A 19260-nucleotide genomic window follows, 5' to 3' on the forward strand; every position below is an offset into this window, starting at 1 on the left:
GTTAACACTTTCAAAAGTGATATTTTAAACACTTTTATAGTGGTTCCCATATAAACTCTGAGGGAGTGTTAATTTTAAGTTAAAATCTACTATCTAACTACTTTAGATATCTTAGTTAAATCTACTATCTAAAATTTGCAGTGTGTCTACTAAAATGCACAACATATTAGTTTGTTTATTGTCAACATTATTGTGAACAGTGTTTGCTTTACAAGGGAACTTTTCATTCACTGAGTCACTATGGTTACTTCTAATGTTTGAGGGAAGTGCATTTATTTTGAACTTTGATCAAAACTGACTGGACTTACCTGTGCATTCAGTTCATACAATATATAATATTATATATAAATATAAATATTATGATATAATGCATAATAATTAAGGGCATCGCAGTGGCGCAGTAGGTAGTGCTGTTGCCACATAGCAAGAAAGTCGCTGGTTCGAGCCTTAGCTGGGTCAGTTGGCATTTCTGTGTGGAGTTTGCATGTTCTCCCTGTGTTCACGTAGGTTTCCTCTGGGTGCTTCAGTTTCTTCCACAAGTCCAAAAGCATGCGGTACAAGTGAATTGGGTAGGCTAAAAAAAATTGTGTATATCTGTGAATAAGTGTGTTTGAATGGGTTGCAGCTGGAAGGGCATCCACTGCGTAAAACATATCCTGGATAAGTTGGCAGTTCATTCTGCTGTGGTGGCCCCTGATTGATTAAGGGAATGAACAAATAAAATATTAAATTAATTTCTTATATTGGACACATTCCAGTCAATCAGAATCAGTAATTTCAACAGACCATCGAATTTATTATTTAATGCAATAAACAAATATTCCATATTTTTGTCATTATTATGGTTGTACAACTTTGATGTTCTTGATCTTAGAATTCACCTTTTGCTGTTGAAGTAGCTCTAAAAATGTTTAAACTATTTTCTTAATTTTTTGATCACTATTTTTAGGTGAGAATTGGCCCCAATTATTCAATCACAGGTGAACAGTTTGCCCATGTGAATTGGTGTTACGTAGCGGATGCACCCCGCTACGCACATAAGTTTAAGGATGACCGCTATAAAAAGTGGTCACCCGGAGTCCCCGTTCCTGTTCCCCCAAGCACACACACACAGGCCAAGTTGTCAATAAGGGGTATCAGATTTATTAAACAAAAATATCAAAATCAGAATCAGGGAACAAAAAGGCCAAAACAACAAACAAAACAAGGTACGCTACCTAATATTAAACCTCTTACCTATACCAAAAATAAAATTCCATAAATAAAGCATACAATTCTAACCTCCATAACTAACCACAAAACAGGAGAAAACTGGACAAAAGAAAAAGGGCCTTCCCGTTGATCATTCAGCATTAAGGTAAATATTAGCCACAGCTAACACATGATACCGTCCTAGTACCGTATTTAACAGAGTATCTCACCAGATGACTTTGAACAAAAGGTTTCAGACAGATCACTGCCGCACAGAGAACTCAGAGCGAACTGCTCGCTCGCTCGCACACACACACGCACACACACACACGCACACACACACACGCACACACACACACACGCACACACACACACACACACACACACACACACACACACACACACACACACACACACACACACACACACACACACACACACACACACACACATACAAACTCACACACAAACATAGACACTCTCACACTACACATGCACACACACACACACAAACGTGCACACTCTCTCTCTCACACACACACACACACACACACACACACACACACACACACACGCACGCGCTCTCTCTCACACACACACACACACAGACAGACACAAACAGACTTTCTCTCACTCACACACACACACACACACACACACACAAAGCTGCTGACTGCTCCTGCAGAGGATTCTGGGTAAATCTCTCGTCAGTCTTCAGCTCAGTTTCACTGATGATCCAGAATAAAGCCCAAACCCAGGGCAGAGCGGCTCAGTGAATGTGGTCTGGACTGAGTGGATGAGGCTCATTGTGTCTCTATAGATGTTGTAGAAGATCAGAGTTCCTGCACTGTGATCCACAAACACTCCTATTCTCCTGCTGAGCGCCTTCACTGGGAGATCAGTGTGTGTGTGATTGTGACTGAATATGAATCTGGAGGAAGAGCAGAGCAAACTCCAGGACTGATCATTATATCCAAACCAACACTCATCACCTCCTCCCTTCCTCCTGATGCTCTTATATGACACTGATATACACACACCATCTCCACTCCAGTCAATCTCCCAGTAACAGCGTCCACACACACTCTCTCTGCACAACACCTGACGATCATAATCAAATCTGTCTGGATGATCAGGATACGGCTGATTCTCTCTCACACACTTCACCTCTCTGTTCTCCTCAGACAGAATGAGTTGAGTGTGTGCTGTGTTTGGATCCAGAGTGAGGAAACAGACATCTGAACACAAGAACACACACATTTACAACCACAGCTGTGTGTGTGTGCGTGTGTGTGTGTGTGTGTAAGAGAGAGAGCGAGAGAGAGAGAAAGAGAGAGAGAGAGAGAGAGAGAGAGGGAGGGAGGGAGGGGGGGGGGAGTATATGTGTGTGTGTGTGTCTGATTGTATAGCTGCGTCCCAAATCGCATATTTATGCACTATTCTACGCCATTTTGTAGTATAAATAGTGTAAGTAGTGTGTTCACACTGAAAATTTTAAAAATAATTAGTGCACTTTAATTACCCGGATGATGCACTTATTCAGCCGCTAAAATGAAGTGTGTAATGATGGACACTTTACGCACTCAACGACCGCATGTTTGCTTACGTAGCGGAAGGGGCGGAGCTATCGGACGCACACGTTGAATAACTTTATTTATTTTGGATGGTAAAAGCAAAATTCTCCTACGATTGTGATTATAGCGCCTCCTGATGGTGAATGCGGCAATACTCACGGCAGGTATTATTTGATAATTCTGTTGTTTATTTCACTGATTTGGCAACCGTCAAACGTCATCAGGGAAACGGTTTGAATTTCCGCTTAGTAAAAAAAAACATAAGTGTGCCATTTGGGACACCACTACATACATATACTATCCTGTTGAGTGTGTAAGTGCATAAGTACATAGTGCATGAGTGCATAGTGTATAGTGTGCCATTTGGGACGCAGCTTATGAGAGAGAGAGTGTGTGTGTGTGAGAGAGAGAGAGAGAGAGAGAGAGAGAGAGAGTGTGTGTGTGTGTGTGTACGCATGTGTTTACTGCTCTGTGTGTATGTGTGTCTGTTTGAGAGAGAGGAAGTGTGTGTGTTTGTGTGTGTCTAATTGTGTGATCATGTACATGGGTGTGTGTGTGTTTGAGAGAGTGTGTAAGAGTGTGTGTGTGTGTGTGTGTGTGTAGTCCTACATTTGCATGGTCCTGCTGTAATCCTCTTCCCTCCTCCATGATCCAGACTGTAAACACACACAGATGTACATTCAGTCAGTACGCACACACACACACACACACACACACACACACACACACACACACACAGGTTTTCCTTTAGTCAGTACACAAACATCAGCTTATAACACACACACACACACACATACACACAAACAGGTTGTCCGTTAGTCAGTACACAAACATCAGCTTATAACACACACACACACAAACACACACAAACACACACACACCACACACACACGCACACACAGACACACAATAAGACATGTGGAGTGTGTGCTGAATGCTGGATCGTGATTGGCTGATCTCAGTGCATTAATAACTGCAGTAAAACAACATGAGTGTGTGTGGAGCTGTCAAATCAGCTTCTGAATGACACACAGAGCTTTTAGATCAGATGTGGAAACAGAAAACAGAATGGAAACACAGAAACAGACAGATATAAAGACTGAAGGATTCATTCAATGATCAATTGACAAAAGCGCAGCACAATAATAAAGCAGAATTCAGTGTTAAATAACTTGAAATATGATGGAGATCTTCATCTTCTGTCAAATGCCTCTTCATCATCTCCAAACATTGCTAAGTTGGAGAGCAGTGAATCCAGACCAATCTGCAGTCCTCCTCGCCCTTTGGAAGCTTGGTGGGTTTGTGTTCTGTTTATTGTTCATAATACTTCAGTTATAAAGGATTAGTTTAGGAGTTTTTTGTCATTTGCTTTATTTGAGTTTGTTCAACATGTGATTGTCACTGGACTATATCAGAACCAGCATCACTGTCTGCTGATCACTTTTATTGCCTGATATTTTGTGTTCATGTTAGTTTAGAAGCAGAAAAGAGCCAGATTACAAGATATGTGAGATATTTGCCAGAAACATCTTTGTTATGTCCACATTGTGAATGTAAATTGATATTGTTTATTTTCTTCCTGTTTATAGTTTCACTCCGCCCTTATTAAAGTGTGATAAAGGACATTCTGTGTCTGTGAAGTTCATGAGGGAGAGTTTAACTTGCTGTTAAAGTATGCACAGGACGTATTTGGAGAACAGTACACACACATCTCTGACCTGATACTGTACAGTTCTTCAGCAGAAATGTAGAGAACAAGTTTCACTGCTCAACTACAATGCTGAAACTGTACAGTGTTAATATGAGATATAATATCACGCTTAATGTGAGAACTGCCCCAGTGCACTGACATATTTAACAGGTTTGATTAATATCTGGTCACTAGAAGAAGAGTGAAATATCAAAGTATCTGTATTCACAATAAAAAAGGCAGTGCTGCTCCACATACTTGAGTTTGTCCAGTGTGTAGTTTGGATCCTCCAGTTGTTCAGAGAGCAGCTTGACTCCTGAATCTCCTGGATGATTGTAGCTCAGATCTAGCTCTCTCAGGTGTGAGGGGTTTGAAGTCAGAGCTGAAGACAGAAAACCACAGCCTTCCTCTGTCACCATACAGCCAGACAATCTACAAACACAGCAATAGTCCACATCACACAGTTGGACAATCACACATCTCTTTGTGTTGTGAAGATGCTGACTGCTGTTTCTGCTCATGTCAACAGCAGTGATGAACACACACATCCTGATCAGCTCTCCTTATTGATCGAGCCCTCGCATCAGCAAACACACTCACACACTCAACAAGGACTCGACATCATCTGTAGAAGTGTACAGAGCAAAGACATTGTTCATAATACACCAAATCAAGCTGTAAAGTCTGCTGTGAGGAGGAAGAAGACACACTTGAGCTCAGAAGATCATCTTAAAGTCATGTATAAAACACAACAGGAAATGAGCTGATTTCATCATTTATATTGTGATTCTGTTGTGGACTAAAACAAAATGAGCTCAGACAAACACAAAGCCGCTCTCTTCATGTGTTCATCACCTGACCCACAGTCACATTCACACTGATGGTCCATTAGGGGACTTTTATTCTGTCAGGAGAGAAACACCTGATCAATATTCATGACTGCTGACTCTCCTTCACATTCAGCCTTTCCCAGATATTGTTTTAAATGAGCAAGTAATCAGGATTATTTCAGACACTTTATCATGAGACTTTTATTTGTTTTCAAGAAACTGAAACTGCACAAATATGAGAGCAGCTCAAACCTTCTGCAGGACACAAAACAGCTTGACTTTAGCGTTTAACTCTGCTGCTTTCACACCTCCAGATCCACTGTTCTGCTCTGAAACAGGATTAACACTGGTATAATGTTTATTTGTGTTCTTGCTGCGCTTCACTTTCACACGGAAATGTTGAATGTCGACATCTAGACAGACACAACCTGGTAAAGTTTTCAAACAGTGAACTGAGACTGCAACTATTAGTGAAATCTATATTAAAGCTCTTCATATGATTTAGATTTACAGTAATTGTTTTTCATGTTTAAATCTGATTTATTCTTGTGTTTAAAGCGTTTGTCATTCCTCTACTTCAGTGTCTCAGACTCATTCAGAAATGATTATTAAATGCTGGATTAATGCACAAGAGAGTTTGGCGAACACGTTTTACACCATTTCAAATATATATTATATGTGCGGCTGTATAAGTCACATACAGCGCTCAGCATAATGGAGGACAGCCCATTCTGAAAACCAAGACTTTCCTCCATTTCTCAGTCAATATAGGCAGTGTATTCTGCTGCATTTAAACAGAACACATTTATTAAACTGATTTATTTATGACAATCATATTTTAGTCACCAAACATATTCAGAAATTGAAAGATAATACAATTAAATTCAGGCTAAATACTGCAAAAAAAACAAAAACAAAAACAAAAAACTACTTAATTTCAGCTAAATGTTTTATTGTTAATTTTCCTCTTTTTACATGTTGTATTTAATATTTTTCTATAACATATACATTTGAGTGCACTAGTTTTTGGACCATTATCCTGAGTTATTTTGTTAGATGAGCTCTAGATTTGGCTAATCTATTGTATATGCACAAATATAATACTGTAAAGCTTCCTATTAAAATATGAATGTAAAAGAGAGATTAGTGAGGGGTGTACTTATATATGCTGAGCACTGTATATTGTTCACCCAGAGTGTTTACATGGTCACACAGCAGTAACACAACAAGCATTAGCCGCATTTCCACTATCAGGCCAGTGCGAGCCAGGGCTTATATCGGGCCAGGCCGGGCCAATCGCCCGGGAGGTTGAGCAGTGAGGCCGAAATCATGTCGCGTTTCTACTGTGGGGCTAGTAGCTCGCAGCGCGTCACGTAAACCCCGCCCCCAGAACATCCCCCGAATCGAACGTCACTCAAACCGCCCACTTCAGCCAGAATCATGCAGATAAAGCACACCATCACATCATCACGAAACTATTAAAATTAGGACAACCAAAACAAACAAATGACACGTTACTGTACAGCAGTACAACGCATGTCTATACGCACATGCCTGTGTGTTTTCATTCATCATATTCATTTACTCGCCGACCGACTGGCATCGAAATCCAGTGGTCTCGCCACTAACGGAGGGACCCGGCGCAGGGAGCACACACATCCATAATATAACACCACATATATAAAATTCTCCGTTAATAACTCGATATAAAATGTTTTTTATAACATCCTCTAGACAGAATCTGTCCAACATTCATCCCAAATGCTCCGGAGAGAACTGAAACATGATTTTTTCCCACTATAGGCTTTATGACACTTAATAGGTGATTCCCTTTATTTAAAAATGTTGCTTATTATATCTAAAGTAAAGGAAAGTGTTCAGTGTTTCAGCACATAAGAGCAGCACGTAATAAAATATACCCTATATTTCGTTGCGCTCAGCAGCTATGCACTAATAAAGCTCTTTATGTATTTAAAATGTCCTTTTTTAATTTTACCACGTTATATAAAAACATACACACTTGTTTGAGGACACAGAACACATTTTGAACTTGCAGTTTTCCCCGTCAAAAAAGTGCTGCGCGGCTGCAGACAGAAAAAAAGGTCACCTAGTTTCTGCTTTCACTCACCCCGAAAATGCTCAGTTTGCATGATTTGATTAATTTCATCGTATCCAAATACTTTATAAATAATATTTAAAACATTTTCCGGTGTTTATTTATTTTTGTTTTTTTTAGAAAATATCTAAAATCTTTTTTTCAAAGAGGCTTTTGAAAAATGAAAGTTTAATATAAATTTGAAACAGTTTGATATAGTACCTAATTGTTATAGCTATAGCTTTTGTTAGTTTTATATTGGTTTATTTATTTAATGTGATTTTATTATAGGCCTATCTAATATTTGTAATTCTTTAAATTATTTCAATATAGGGCTATTTTATCTAGATATGACACTATTGTTTTGAGCCTACAAAAGTGGGCATGAAATTTGTAAAGTTTAATGTCCTACTGTTGTATTCATATAGTGTATTATCTCCAAAATAAATTAAAACAATAAAAATAAAAGAAAAAAGCCGCTCGCGGCATCAACAGAGCTATGAATGGAGCGCTTTTTTTCGGTCTCACACACATACACAGGCATCTAAACGCGCAAAAACACACTTACAGTATTAAACTTGACAAAACCTCTTGAAAACCTTTACTGTCTGCTGTGTCTTTAATATGGTGTAAAGATTATTATGCGTTATTGAAACATCAAAGATGCAGCAAAGAAAGATCATTTTATGCAACAGCCTTACATTTAAAAGAGAAACTTAAGGGCAATCATATGCAAAAAAGACCCCAGCCTATAATTTGTTCCAGATGTTTTCTTTCCCTTATTTATTTATTTGTTTGGCGCATGTACTCGAGTGCGAACGGAAAACTGTGCCCGCCTCTCCTTTCACTCCGCCCCGAAGCCCCGGCTGGCCCTCCTTGGCCCAAGGTATTCGGCGGGCCGAAAAAGGCTGGCCGTTGGCCCCGAGAAAGCCCCGCTTTGGCCCGATTAGGCCCCGGAAGTGACAGTGGAAATGCCACTGGCCTTGGCTCGCCCTGGCTCGCTCGCTTTAGGCGCGATAGTGGAAACGCGGCTATTGAGTTTGGGCTAGCTTCTGCAGATGGACATTGCTGTACACTGCCCTTGATGGGTGAGTGGGGGAGTGTCTGTTGTCTCTCAGGTGTGAATTATTCATAAGAATTGTCACTCACACATACAGCTGAGATCACCCAAAACAAACTTAACAAAATGTAGATCATTGTAATGTTTTCTCTGAATGAGAGAACAGAATAATTTCCACATAATTGTGCAGTAAATATTCTAGTCTACAAGACTGCTTACTCTAAACTCTTGTTCAGGCACATTCAGTGTGGTTTATGGATCTTATTTCAGCAATTTTTTTCTTCAAAACCTACTAACCACACATAATATTTGTTTTCTAAAAAACACAAGCATGTGCATCAATATTTCTCACAAATTATTGTAGCTCAGTTTGTGCTGAACACAAATAAAACACATGTTGGCCAGTTCTGTGTAATAAGTAGCTGAAATCAGCACAGATGTCAGGGCATGTCAAAACATCTCAGGGGTCCCAAAATCACCTCAGACCCCTGATGGTTAACTACAGGTATAGTATGAGCAGTGTGAAACATAATCACTGATAAACCATAATTCCTGTTATCTGGGGTTTAGTATCACCCAGGGTTAACATGTTCAAGCATGAAGAGCTCTAATATGAAACTGTCTGACTGTAGCTATTGTAGGGTAGAGAATAATTTACCTCAGTGTCTCCAGTTTACAGTTCACAGTCTTCAGTCCATCAGAGAGTTTCTTCACTCCTGAATCCTGCAGGTCATTGTTACTCAGGTCCAGCTCTCTCAGCACACAGTTTGAGGATTGTAGAGCTGAAGACAAACTCTCGCAGCACTGAAGAGTGAGTTTACACATGACCAATCTGAGAAATAAGAACACACATTACTAAAAACCACACTGTTAAAGTGATCTGTCTGATGTAACAAAACAAAAAATCATTCAATCAATCAATCAATCAATCAATCAATCAATCAATCAATCAATCAATCAATCAATCAATCAATCAGGTGTTTAAACTCAGACCTCAGTGTCTCCAGTTTACAGTTTGGACTCTTCAGTCCATTAGAGAGCTTCTTCACTCCTGAATCCTGCAGGTCATTGATACTCAGGTCCAGCTCTCTCAGCACACAGTTTGAGGATTGTAGAACAGAAGACAAACTCTCACAAGAATCTGCAGTGAGTTCACACGTCATCAATCTGAGAAAGAGCACACATTACTAAAAACACACTGTTAATGTGATCTGTCTGATGTAACAAAACAAAAAATCAATCAATCAATCAATCAATCAATCAATCAATCAATCAATCAATCAGATGCTTAAACTCAGACCTCAGTGTCTCCAGTTTACAGTGTTGACTCTTCAGTCCATCAGAGAGCTTCTTCACTCCTGAATCCTGCAGGTCATTGTTACTCAGGTCCAGCTCTCTCAGCACACAGTTTGAGGATTGTAGAGCTGAAGACAAACTCTCACAGGACCGAACAGTGAGTTTACAGAACTGTAGCCTGTGTAGAGGACAAACACAATATGTATGTGTTAATTTGGTGTGTTTGATAGTCTGAAGCACATCTGACTGTAGTACTGGTTTAACTTCACTAGTTAGTGAGCACATCTGCTGATTTTAGCTTTAAATAGTATGTTTGTCTATAAAACACAATTAAATAGCTTTATTCAGATGTTCCAATAACCCAACTCTTTATTAAACACCTAACACAAGACAGGAATTTGTTTTAATTGTTTTATTTATTAATATTTTAATGAACAAACTAATGACAATAATCTTCTGTAGCATCTTTAAAGTTGCATCTCAAAGCACTTTTCAGAATACAATTAAACAGATGCATATGTGACAGAATTATAGAAGATATATAAATATATTCGAAGAAGATATATAAAGAAGATATATAAATATAATACATTGTTGTTTGCTGTTTGTGTGTTTTTGTTTCTAAAGATTCCTCCATGTCAGTGATCAGGACTGTCTGCCCTGTAATCTTGCCTGCAGTTCCTCAGCCTTATCCAGCCATGTCCACCGTTTCAGTTGACTCTAGTACAGCAGTTTCAGTCTTCTCCAGTACATCAGACACAGTTACTAGCGCTAACAGTATGTTGTAGCGAGGACATAAACAAGGATGTAAACAACGGGAAATACTGTTTGGCACTGCTAACATTTCAGCTAAAAATTCAGTGCAAATTCAGTGCAAAAAATGCAGAGTCTCTCTATAAGGACACTTTCCCTGCATTCTACATCTCAGATAACTAACACTCTAAAGATATAAGAATGTTTCATATGACTCACACATGCTTATTCTGAATATATGTGACAGACTCTTGTCAGATGATATTTTAGAGAGCTGGCGTGAGCTTCAGCTGTGTCCTCTGTGTCATTTTCTGTCTGATTCAGGCTCACACTGATACAGCTAACAGCTACTCTGACTGATAGGATTTACACAGCGCAAAAGTGTGTGCTTGTTGGGCCGTGACACTTTTCCTGGTGATGTGGAGCCGATCCGCGAATCACAGCACAATTTTAGCTGACAACAACATTAGCTGACCAATCAAAGCCTTTTGAGGACGGGCCTTTCAGAGGAACTAGGAAATATGACATGTGTCTTCATGTTAGCTGAGTAGCTGTATATAGTCAAAGTTAGAAATATGAAAAATAAGCTGATTTTCTACAAATGAAGCATGAGCACACATCGCATTGCATCTTATCAACACAACCAAGCCTTAAAAATACACTCTAGACCACCGCTTTAAGGACATCCAGGCAGTCTAGAGGTGTTTGAAACCTCCAGAAAGGTGGGATCGCATCATCATGGAGGGTTTCACCAGCTCCACTATTGCTCTGTGCTCCTGCTGTTTATCCTGATCAACTCAACTCAATTAACTTCTAAAGCACTTTCAACCAACCACAATGGCTACCAAAGTGCTGTACATAAAACACAGAATACAAGCAAACATACAAGAAACCAAATACATCAACTTACAACACACGAGTAAAAGCTGAAGAAAATAAGTGTTTCAGTGACCTCTAAAAACACTCAAGAGTTGGAGAAGTTCTTAAAGAGAGTGGAAGATCGGCCCAAAGTCTTGGAGCAGCAACTGAAACAGCTCTATCACCTCCACATATCAAGCGTGATCGTGAAACTTGCAAATAGAGTCGATCCTTAGAATGAAGAGATCTCACGGGTTGGTGTATATTAATTAGCTCAGAAATATACTCAGGGGCCATGGAGGGATTTACAAACATACAGCAGTACTTTGTACTGAATTCTAAACTGTATTGACAGTCAGTGTAGAGAAACCAGTACAGGTGTAATGTGCTCTCCTTTTCTGTGCCTGTTAAAAGCCTGGCAGCTGAGTTCTCCAATCTCTTATATCAGTCAAACTATTAAACAAAGCCTGAAGGGTGGATTGATTTGAGAGTCATCAGCATATAGATGGTAATTTATGCCATGCTTTTCCAAAAAATTTCCAACGGAAATAAGTAAAGGGAAAACAAAACTGGACCCAATATCAAGCCCTGCAGAACCCCACACAGTAAGTGAAAGACAAAAGAACAAGAGTTGCCCAAACTGACTGATGTAGTTCTATACTTCAGATATGAAGAGAACCAGTCCAAGGCTAGACCCTGGATACCAGCGTGTTCTCTAAGATGATTAATGAGGATGTCATGGTCCACTGTATCAAAAGCAGCAGTGAGATCCAATAATAGAAGAACAGGGCTACCTGAACCAAGCTCCAACAAGACATCATTTGAAACCCACAATAGAGCGGACTCTGTGCTATGACCAGCTCTAAACTGACTGAAATTTATCAAAAACATTATTATTAAACATGAAATCATTCAGCTGTACAGAAACAATCTTCTCCAAAACCTTTGAGATAAAAAGCCAGATATACAGGATCTGCTCTGGTTTACTGTCCAGTAGTCCCTGCCTTGGCTTTATCCTCCTCTCTGTCCACCTGCCTGTCAGTTTCCCTCTCACCATCTGTCCTGTACCCTGTCATTGTTTCATTAAGCTGCCTCTCCCCCCATCACCCTTGTCCACTGAAACCCATCCAGCTGCTGAACTCACTCTTGTTTCGTGTTTTCCTCTGAGGATTATCTGGAATCTTCTCCTAGAAGGGAGCTGTGTCACGGTCCTGGTTGTCCTGTCCTTGTACTGTTGTGTTTTCCTTGTGTTCTCTGTGTTCACCCCAGTTTTCCCCATGTTACCCTTGTTAGTTACCCAGTTACTCTCCACCCCCTTGTTAACACACTATTCTCTGTGTGTTTAAGCTCCCCTGTTTCAGTCATTATATGTTGATCATAGTTTGCTGTATGTGTGTGTGTTTCTCTTGCTTGTGTTTTCTGCTCTTCAGCTCTGTCAATATTTTTGTGTATGGATTTTATTTAACATTAGAACTGAACCTAGATCCAGCTCTTGCATTTGTCTTACCTGCCTGCACATTTAAAAGAAGATATTATAAAAAAGATGGTTGTATGGCGGTTAATTGGTAAACACTTTCGCCTAACAACAAGAAGGTTGCTGGTTTTAGTCCCAGCACCAGTTTCCCCCACAGTGTGGAGACATTTGGTATAGGTGAATTGGGTGAACAAAACTGACCATAGTGTACGAGTGTGTGTGTGTGTATGTGTGTGTGTGTGTCTGTGTCATTGTTACCTAATAATTATCAGCATAGATATGAGTCAAAATAGACAGAATGGAGAAAACATCGGTGTGATCATTCCACTCCAGTCCAGAAAGGACTTTAAAGGTTCTGTATCATTTTATAGCTGACTTGTGTGCAATTTAGACGATGACAGCCATGTCACCCTCAAGCCCAAGACCGGTTACTTCCTGGAGCTAAGCAGGGCTGAGCCTGGCCAGTACCTGGCTGGGAGACCACATGGGAAAACTAGGTTGCTGTTGGAAGTGGTGTCGGTGAGGCCAGCAGGGGGCGCACATCCTGTGGTCTGCGTGAGTAATAATGCCCTAGTGAAAGTGAACGGGACACTACACTGTCAGTGGGCGCCGTCTTTCGGATGAGACATTAAACCGTGGTCCTGACTCTTAGTGGTCTTTAAAAATCCCATTGCATTTCTCGTAAAGAGCAGGGGTGTAACCCCGGTGTCCTGGCCAAAGTCCCTCAATTGGCCCTTACGATCATGGCCTCCCAATCATCCCCATGTCTTTTTATGACAGCTAAACACCATTAGCTATTGACCTACGAGGTAGGAAAACCAACTGGTGTGTAAGTCAATGGTTACAGGTTTCAGCTTTCTTTAAATTATCTTCTTTTGTGTTCAACAGGAGAAAACAAAGTTTTAGAAAGGTTTATATCCATGAAGAGTGAGTAAGAATTAGTAAATTCACTTTTTGGGTAAACTTACCCTTAAACAACCACTGCCAAAACATGAATCTGAATGTTATTTAAAAAACACTATAACATTACATAATGAACAATTATTAATGTATTTTGCAGTTTAGTTGATATCAATAATGTTCATGTTCATTAACATGATGTCATGTCATTTCTTATTTTCATCCGCTTATCCATTGCCGGGTTGCAGGGGCAGCAGTCTTAGGAGAGAACCCCAGACTTCTCTCTCCCCAAACACTTGCACCAGCTCCTCCGGGTGGATCCTGAGGCATTCCCAGGCCAGCCGAGAGACATAGTCCCTCCAGCTCGTCCTGTGTCTTCGCCGAGGCTTCCTCCCGGTGGGACAGATGCCTGAGCCAACTCTGCTGACTTCTGCTCTTCAGTGTTTGAACTCTCAGCAGTGAAAAGTAAACCACACTGAACTGAACTAAACTGAACTTAAACACAAAACTGAACTGACACTGTTTCAATTTACTATGATCTTCTATGTGAAGCTACTTTAACGCAATCTACATTGTTAAAGTGCTATAGAAATAAAGATGAATTGAATTGTTGATGTCGAGGAGCAGTGGCTCTACTCTGAGCTCCTCCCATATGGCAGAGCTCCAGACCCTGTTTATAAGAGTGCGCTCTGCAACCCTGCGAAGCAAACTCATTTTGACTGCTTGTATCCAAAATCTTGTCCTTTTGGTCATGACCTAAAGCTCATGACCATTAACATAATATACTGTATTATTTAAATTCAGGAAACGTCTACTTCTTAGATGAAAAAAAGAAGCACTTTGACTTACAGAGCTCTTTTGGAGTTTTTGATGACTGCTGATAGTCTGATGAGACACTCGTCTGATCTCTGGAATTTCTGAAGCTCAAACTCCTCCAGCTCCTCCTCTGAGGTCAACGACACAAAGACCAGAGCAGACCACTGGGCAGGTGAAAGGTCAGCAGATGACAGACTTCCTCTACTGAGGTGAGACTGAATCTCTTTCAGCAGAGTTTGGTCGTTCAGTTCATTCAGACAGTAGAACAGATTGATGGATCTCTCTGGAGACAGATTCCATTCAAGTTTCTGCTTGATGTAGGCAATTATTTCCTCTTTGCTCTGGTCTCTGTCATCCTGCTGTGTCAACAGGCCTCGTAAGAGTTGTCGATTAGACTGGAGAGACAGACCGAGAAGGAAGCGAAGGTAAAGATCCAGATGCCCATTCTCACTTTCCAGAGCCTTGTCCACTGCAGCCTTCAGCAAATCAATCATGTCTTTATTTTTGCTTTTCTGTTTAAAAAAACATTCATTCTTCTTGTCTCTGTCTAGAATCAGATGTTGATAAAGGGCTGCAATGAACTCCTGAACGCTCAAGTGAAGAAAGCAGTACATGGTACCAAGAATGATACCCGTCTCCTCCTTAAAGATCTGGGTACACATGCCTGAGTACACCGATGCCTTGTAGACGTCAATGCCACAGTCTTTCAGATCGCTCTCATAGAAGATCACATTGTTTCTTTCCAGCTGCTGGAAGGCCAGTTTCCCCAGTGAAAGGATGAAGTTTGGATCCCAGGAGACATCTGGTGTGTTTTCTCCATCATACTTTCTTCTGCTTTGCTGGATCTGAAAGCGGAGAAAGTGTGTGTACATCTGTGTCAGAGTCTTGGGAGATTCCTTCAGTGTTTCAGCATGAGCCCTGTGTTTCAGTTTCAGTATGTTCTGGAGAACAGTGGCTGAAATCCAGCAGAAGACTGGGATGTGGCACATAATAAAGAGACTCTTTGACTGTTTAATGTGATCAATGATTTCTCTGGCCTGATTCTGATCTGTGAGTCTCTTTCTGAAGTACTCCTCCTTTTGGGCATCAGTGAATCCTCGTATCTCTGTCAGCCGGTCGATACAGTCAGCAGGAATCTTACTGGCAGCTGCTGGTCTGCTGGTGATCCAGATTAGAGCAGAAGGAAGCAGATTTCCCTTGATGAGGTTCGTCAGGAGAACATCCAGAGAGACTGCTGAAGATACATCACCACACGTCTCATTACCAGCAAAGTTCAGAGGAAGACGACATTCATCCAATCCATCAAGGATGAACAGGACTTTGAATCGTGTGCTTCTTGTAAGGTTCAGTCCTTTAGTCTCTGGGAAAAACTGAGTTATGAGGTCTTTTAAACTTTGTCTTTCTTTCTCCTTTAAGTTCATCTCTCTGAATGGAAGAGGAAATATGAAGCTGATGTCTTGATTTTCTTTCCCTTCAGCCCAATCCAGAACAAACTTTTGCACAGAGACTGATTTCCCGATGCCAGCAACTCCTTTTGTCAGGACAGTTCTGATCTGCTCGTCTTGTTCAGCTGCTTCAAACAAATGTTTGCATTCAACTTGTATCTCTAGTGACTGATGACGTCTGGAAGCAGCTTCAATCTGTCTGATCTCATGTTCAGTGTTGACCTGTTCACTCGCACCCTGAGTGATATAGAGATCTGTGTAGATGTTATTCAGAAGTGTGGAGTCTCCCTGCTGAGCAATTCCTTCAAACACACTTTGATATTTCTTCTTCAGGCTACATTTAAGCTGATAAACGAAGAACAGCTCATCTAAACACAGGAGCAAAGAAACAGAGAGATTTAGTCTTGACTTATTTGTAAGTGACAGTCTGACAGATCACCATGAGTAGGGCCAGACAGAACTTTCAGACTTTTTTTGCTATTTCTGAGAATTGTGTAGTATCATAACTAAAAAGTTAATATATGAAAAAAAACTTTTAAACATAAAAATAATAATATTTAATATTTACAATACAAATCCAATTAGATCCACTTAATTGTTAAAAGCACAAGTCTCGTATATAACAGATCTACTAAAGGACAGAAAATATGACTCTACCAACTGTATTGTAAATAAATCATATGAACATTTTTATATTAGTCAACAATATCACTGAAATTAAATAAAAACTGAATGAATATAATTGAACACACATCTACACAAGTAAATAAATAGGCTCAATGATGGACTAAAAATCTGTTGAAATCTGCAGGTTTCGTGTATGTCTATCCATGAGTCTCTTACCCTGGAGAGTATCAGCAGCTTGAACTTGCTTCATCTCTCTCAGGAAGAAGAGTGTGAGATCAAGAGCTGCTTCTGTGATTCTGCTTCTGTTCTCATTAAACTCCTTTACAAACTCTTGTCTGTTTTCTTCTTGTAAGATTTTCCTAAACTTTTCCAGTTCATTCTTCACAAATCTGATCATTTTGCTCTCAAGATTCTATGAGTGAAGAAAAGAGAAGATCAACTTTTAACCAACAGATTCATTCACACAGAGTTGTACATCCACAACCTCCTCAATAAATGAAAATATATTATAATACAGTATACTACTGGTCTGTTAAATGCTTGATTCTGATTAGCTGATGAATATTCAAAGGTTATTTTCAGATAAACACACAGTTAAAGTACATCCAAGCAGGTTTTGAGCACATTACACTTTAGGGGTTCACACACCAGATGAGGAGCTCAGCGCTGCAACATGGCCTGCACATGACAGCTGGAAGTATCACACACCAGCAACACACATTCACGTTATTAAAAATAAAACTATCCAGATGGCGGTCCTGTGGTGCAACAGAAATATGAAGTGTCCTGCGTCATAGCTACCCAGCCAGCAATGACATGTAGGGCACGGATGGGTAAAGTACGGATTATATGGGAACTTTGGGGGCATGGGCTTTGGCTGGGTGAAATCAGCGGATCCTATGAAGGTTTTGTAGTACAAGTCCCACATAGGAAGCCCAAATGAGCTGATTACATGGGCCCCATAAGGGACAGGCATGGGCCAAGTGGGCATTGGTTTGGTCTGGGAACACATATATGGGTCTTGCATGACATATTTACAGGGTTCTTACACCTTTTCTAACTTCAAATTCCAGCACTTTTCAAGCACTTTCAAGGTGCATTTTTATGCTTTTCCAGCACCTAACAACCGCAGTAAATTACGTTTATATTTGGTGTATGTACTTTTCCACATTTAAATCCATAATTTGTGCTATTTTACAAAACACAATATAACATTTCAAATTAAATTGTTGAATACTTGAGCATAGATTTATTGGAACAGTTCATCCAAAAAATGGTAAAAAAAATAATAATTCAGTTATTGGATGAAGTATCTTTTTAAGTTTGGTCTTTTTCTACCTAAAGTTGATTTGTCTAAAATGAACTTACAGTCAGATTTTGTTTGAGTGTAGTACCAAACTTTCAAGACCAGACGTTCATGATATTTCATGTGCATTGCTATTTAAAATTCCTGTAACAAATTGAATCCTTACGAGTCTGAGAATATCCTTGCTGCAAATCAATGAACTCTTCCTCTGTCAACTGTTTTGAAAATCGGTCACCAAATATGGAAACCATAGTTTGCAAGCTTTCATAAATTAATTTTCTTTTCAGCTTAGTCCCATTGTTAATTAGGGGTCACTACAGCAGAATGAACCGCCAACTTATCCAGCATATGTTTTACACAGTGGATGCCCTTCCACCCGCAACCCAACACTGGGAAACACCCATACACTCTTGCATTCACACAGATACACTATCCAATTTAGCCTATTCAATTCACCTATAGCCCATGTGTTTGAACTGTGAAGGGAAACCAGAGCACCCAGAGGAAACTCATGCGAACACAGGGAGAAATTCCACACAGAAACACCAACTGACCCGGCTGGGACTCAAAGCAGCAACCTTCTTGCTGTGAGGCGAACATGCTACCCACTGTGACACCATGACGCCGAGCTTTCATCAATATTACTTTTTATTTTTGTCAATATTACTTTAGGTTAGGACTAAGGTACTGTTGTAACTGTATGCAAATGTCCAACCTGACAAATTGTGACAGTTAAGGGGTTAAAGGAAAACATGTTTAATGGTTCAAAAGGTATCACCTCTCTGTATAAGTCTTTATATAACCTATCTATAAATGACAAATAATCACCAGACTAGGGATGTGCACAATTATTCGATTAATCGAACGCATCAGCGACAATCGAGCATGAAAACAATGATTGATTGGCTCTAAAATTAAATTACTTTCATTCTTTCTGATTGGTTATGCTGGTATTTGCGCTGTAATTTGATATTTGATTGGTTATGGTTGCAGGGAGTAGTTGCGGTCTAGAGGCGAGACTTGAGCGCAGACCAACATAGGGGGGGGTCACACACCAGCTTTATTTTATTTACTTCCACCGACTGATCACTGATCACCGACTGATTACCTATAGCTATCGTAAAAATATTCAGGCTATTTTTGTTTTAAGTTTACGCAGCCAAATTTTGCTAGCTTCTAATTTTAGTTAGGCTGTGCTACTTAACAGTCGTTTGGTTAAGTTTTGGTGAAACTTTATTTTTGCGAACCTTTTACAAAAAAAAAAAAAAAACTTTTTTGATCCACATCTGTTGTGATGCTGCTGAAGTAAAATAAATATTTTTAATAAAATAACTGAAATGCAGAG

At 39.9% G+C, this 19260-nt stretch overlaps 1 protein-coding gene across 3 annotated transcripts in view; it reads right to left on the reverse strand.

The window, feature by feature from the left end:
* Positions 1–778: 778 nt before the first annotated feature.
* Positions 779–19260, reverse strand: part of LOC137491077 (NACHT, LRR and PYD domains-containing protein 3-like) — a 37432-nt gene continuing 18950 nt past the window's right edge. For all 3 annotated transcript variants that reach the window (XM_073947366.1, XM_073947367.1, XM_073947368.1), the window contains exons 5-12: positions 16826–17021; positions 14571–16350; positions 9741–9914; positions 9434–9607; positions 9099–9272; positions 4714–4887; positions 3375–3421; positions 779–2429 (exon numbers count right to left, since the gene is read on the reverse strand). In XM_073947366.1, the coding sequence (XP_073803467.1) occupies positions 1906–2429; positions 3375–3421; positions 4714–4887; positions 9099–9272; positions 9434–9607; positions 9741–9914; positions 14571–16350; positions 16826–17021 (3243 nt within the window). In that variant the 3' untranslated portion in view covers positions 779–1905. The remainder of the gene's footprint in view (positions 2430–3374; positions 3422–4713; positions 4888–9098; positions 9273–9433; positions 9608–9740; positions 9915–14570; positions 16351–16825; positions 17022–19260) is intronic.

Source organism: Danio rerio, chromosome 4 (genome assembly GCF_049306965.1).
Source record: "Danio rerio strain Tuebingen ecotype United States chromosome 4, GRCz12tu, whole genome shotgun sequence".
NCBI lineage: Eukaryota > Metazoa > Chordata > Actinopteri > Cypriniformes > Danionidae > Danio > Danio rerio.